At 42.4% G+C, this 2,519-nt stretch overlaps 1 protein-coding gene across 1 annotated transcript; it reads right to left on the bottom strand.

The window, feature by feature from the left end:
* Positions 1-1,539: 1,539 nt before the first annotated feature.
* LOC145954819 (uncharacterized) lies at positions 1,540-1,995 on the bottom strand. The gene has a single exon (XM_083069505.1). It carries the CDS (start codon positions 1,993-1,995, stop codon positions 1,540-1,542), a length of 456 nt encoding a protein of 151 aa, XP_082925631.1.
* Between the last annotated feature and the right edge of the window lie 524 nt (positions 1,996-2,519).

Genomic DNA, 2,519 nt, shown 5'->3' with positions numbered 1-2,519 from the left:
GTCTTCGAGTTATTTATACTCGCCCAGTCGGATTTTTACCGATCAATCACGAGTTCGGTCTTCAAGTTATTTATACTCGCCCACTCAGATTTTTATCGATCAATCACGAGTTTTGTCTTCGAGTTATTTACACTCGCCCAATCGGATTTTTACCGATCAATCACGAGTTTGGTCTTCAAGTTATTTATACTCGCCCAGTCGAATTTTTACCGATCAATTACGAGTTTGTCTTCGAGTTACTTATACTCGCCCAGTCGGACTTTTACCGATCAATCACGAGTTTGTCTTCGAGTTATTTATACTCGCCCAGTCAGATTTTTACCGATCAATCACGAGTTTGGTCTTCAAGTTATTTATACTCGCCCACTAAGATTTTTATCGATCAATCACGAGTTTTGTCTTCGAGTTATTTATACTCGCCCAGTCGGATTTTTACCGATCAATCACGAGTTTGGTCTTCAAGTTATTTATACTCGCCCAGTCGGATTTTTACCGATCAATTACGAGTTTGTCTTCGAGTTATTTATACTCGCCCAGTCGGATTTTTACCGATCAATCACGAGTTTGTCTTCGAGTTATTTATACTCGCCCAGTCGGAATTTTACCGATCAATCACGAGTTTTTTCTTCGAGTTATTTATACTCGCCCATTCGGATTTTTACCGATCAATCACGAGTTTGGTCTTTGAGTTATTTATACTTCCCAGTCGGATTTTTACCGATCAATAACGAGTTTGTCTTTGAGTTATTTATACTCTCCTAGTCGGATTTTTACCGATCAATCACGAATTTGGTCTTCAAGTTATTTATACTCGCCCACTCAGATTTTTATCGATCAATCACGAGTTTTGTCTTCGAGTTATTTATACTCGCCCAGTCGGGTTTTTACCGATCAATCACGAGTTTGGTCTTCAAGTTATTTATACTCGCCCAATCGGATTTTTACCGATCAATTACGAGTTTGTCTTCTAGTTATTTATACTCGCCCAGTCGGATTTTTACCGATCAATCTCGAGTTTGTCTTCGAGTTATTTATACTCGCCCAGTCGGATTTTTACCGATCAATCACGAGTTTGTCTTCGAGTTATTTATACTCGCCCAGTCGGAATTTTACCGATCAATCACGAGTTTTGTCTTCGAGTTATTTATACTCGCCTAGTCGGATTTTTACCGATCAATCATGAGTTTGTTCTTCGAGTTATTTATACTCGCCCAGTCGGATTTTTACTGATCAATAACGAGTTTGTCTTTGAGTTATTTATACTCGCCTAGTCAGATTTTTACCGATCAATCACGAGTTTGGTCTTCGAGTTATTTATACTCGCCCAGTCGAATTTGTACCGATCAATCACGAGTTTGGTCTTCGAGTTATTTATACTCGCCCAATCGGATTTTTACCGATCAATCACGAGTTTGGTGCCTTTAAATAACACACTTGTCGATCATGGAAAGATAAAAGAGATGGTATTTAATAAAATAGGAATTATTGGTTAGTGGTGCCTCGTTAAAAACCTTCTCAGCAAAAAATCCTTTCACATTTTTATAGGGAATAAAAATCTCTTGGGACGACCCCAGCTTCTCGGCTTTCAGCTACCCTTTTGTTGCTTTGTCCTTCCTCCGTCTTGATGTGACTTAGGGTGAAAGCTCTCACCTCCGACATTGTTTGACAATTTGCTCTCTCTAGTGCGATGTCAAAAGCACCAGACCTTAGCCCCTTTTGAAACGCAATGACCGCCATCCTTTCATCCAAAGACGCTATCCTCAAACCAACCTCGTTGAACCTTGGCAAAAAATCCTTCAACAACTCCTCGAGTTGCTGTTTGAGATCAAACAAGTCTGACATGATCGACAGTTTCTTTTTGTTGGCTGCGAACTGCGCCAAGAAAAGCCGACTAAAGACGTCGAAGTCGGTGATTGATCGGTCAAGAAGACCACTAAACCAATCAAGGGCTGCTTTTTTGAGCGTGCCCATGAACAGCTTGCAGCGAATTTCCATGCCCCCGCCACAAATCAACATTTGTGCTCGGAAATCTGTCAAGTGTTGACTAGGATCCTCGGTTCTGTCAAAAGGTTCCACCTGGGGGACCCAATGATCCCTCGGGTTGATCTCGGCCTCAATAGCCTCCGAGAAAGGTCAAAAATCCCTAGGAACTTCCATCATGACATCTTCCTCTGCCGTTCAGGTATTGGCTATTATCATAGACTGCATCTCATCCGCCCGCTTCCTGATCTCCTCGTTTTCTCGCTGGATGGCCTCCTCCCTTTCCCTGGATCGTGCATTCTCCTCTCTCAAGCCGTTGATCAATGCCATCATCTCCTCCATGGTAGGGTGTTGTCAGTCACTGTTTGATGTGCCGCCTCTCGCCATGGCAAAGTGTAGGTTCTTCCGTATTGCTTGGGGCCAAAGGGTGGACTAGGGTTTTTTCCTAGATCAAGCCTCCGAGCCAGAGCATTCAAAAGTGTAATCTGCCCCCTCAACTCTAGGGTTTTGGGTTTTATAGTTTCTTGTTCACGGGCCTT

The sequence above is a fragment of the Cajanus cajan genome, chromosome 2 (genome assembly GCF_000230855.2).
Source record: "Cajanus cajan strain Asha chromosome 2, NIPB_CcT2T_4, whole genome shotgun sequence".
Classification (NCBI taxonomy): domain Eukaryota; kingdom Viridiplantae; phylum Streptophyta; class Magnoliopsida; order Fabales; family Fabaceae; genus Cajanus; species Cajanus cajan.
The sequence above is the reverse complement of the archived record's forward strand: the minus strand, read 5'-3'. Positions and strand labels throughout refer to the sequence as shown.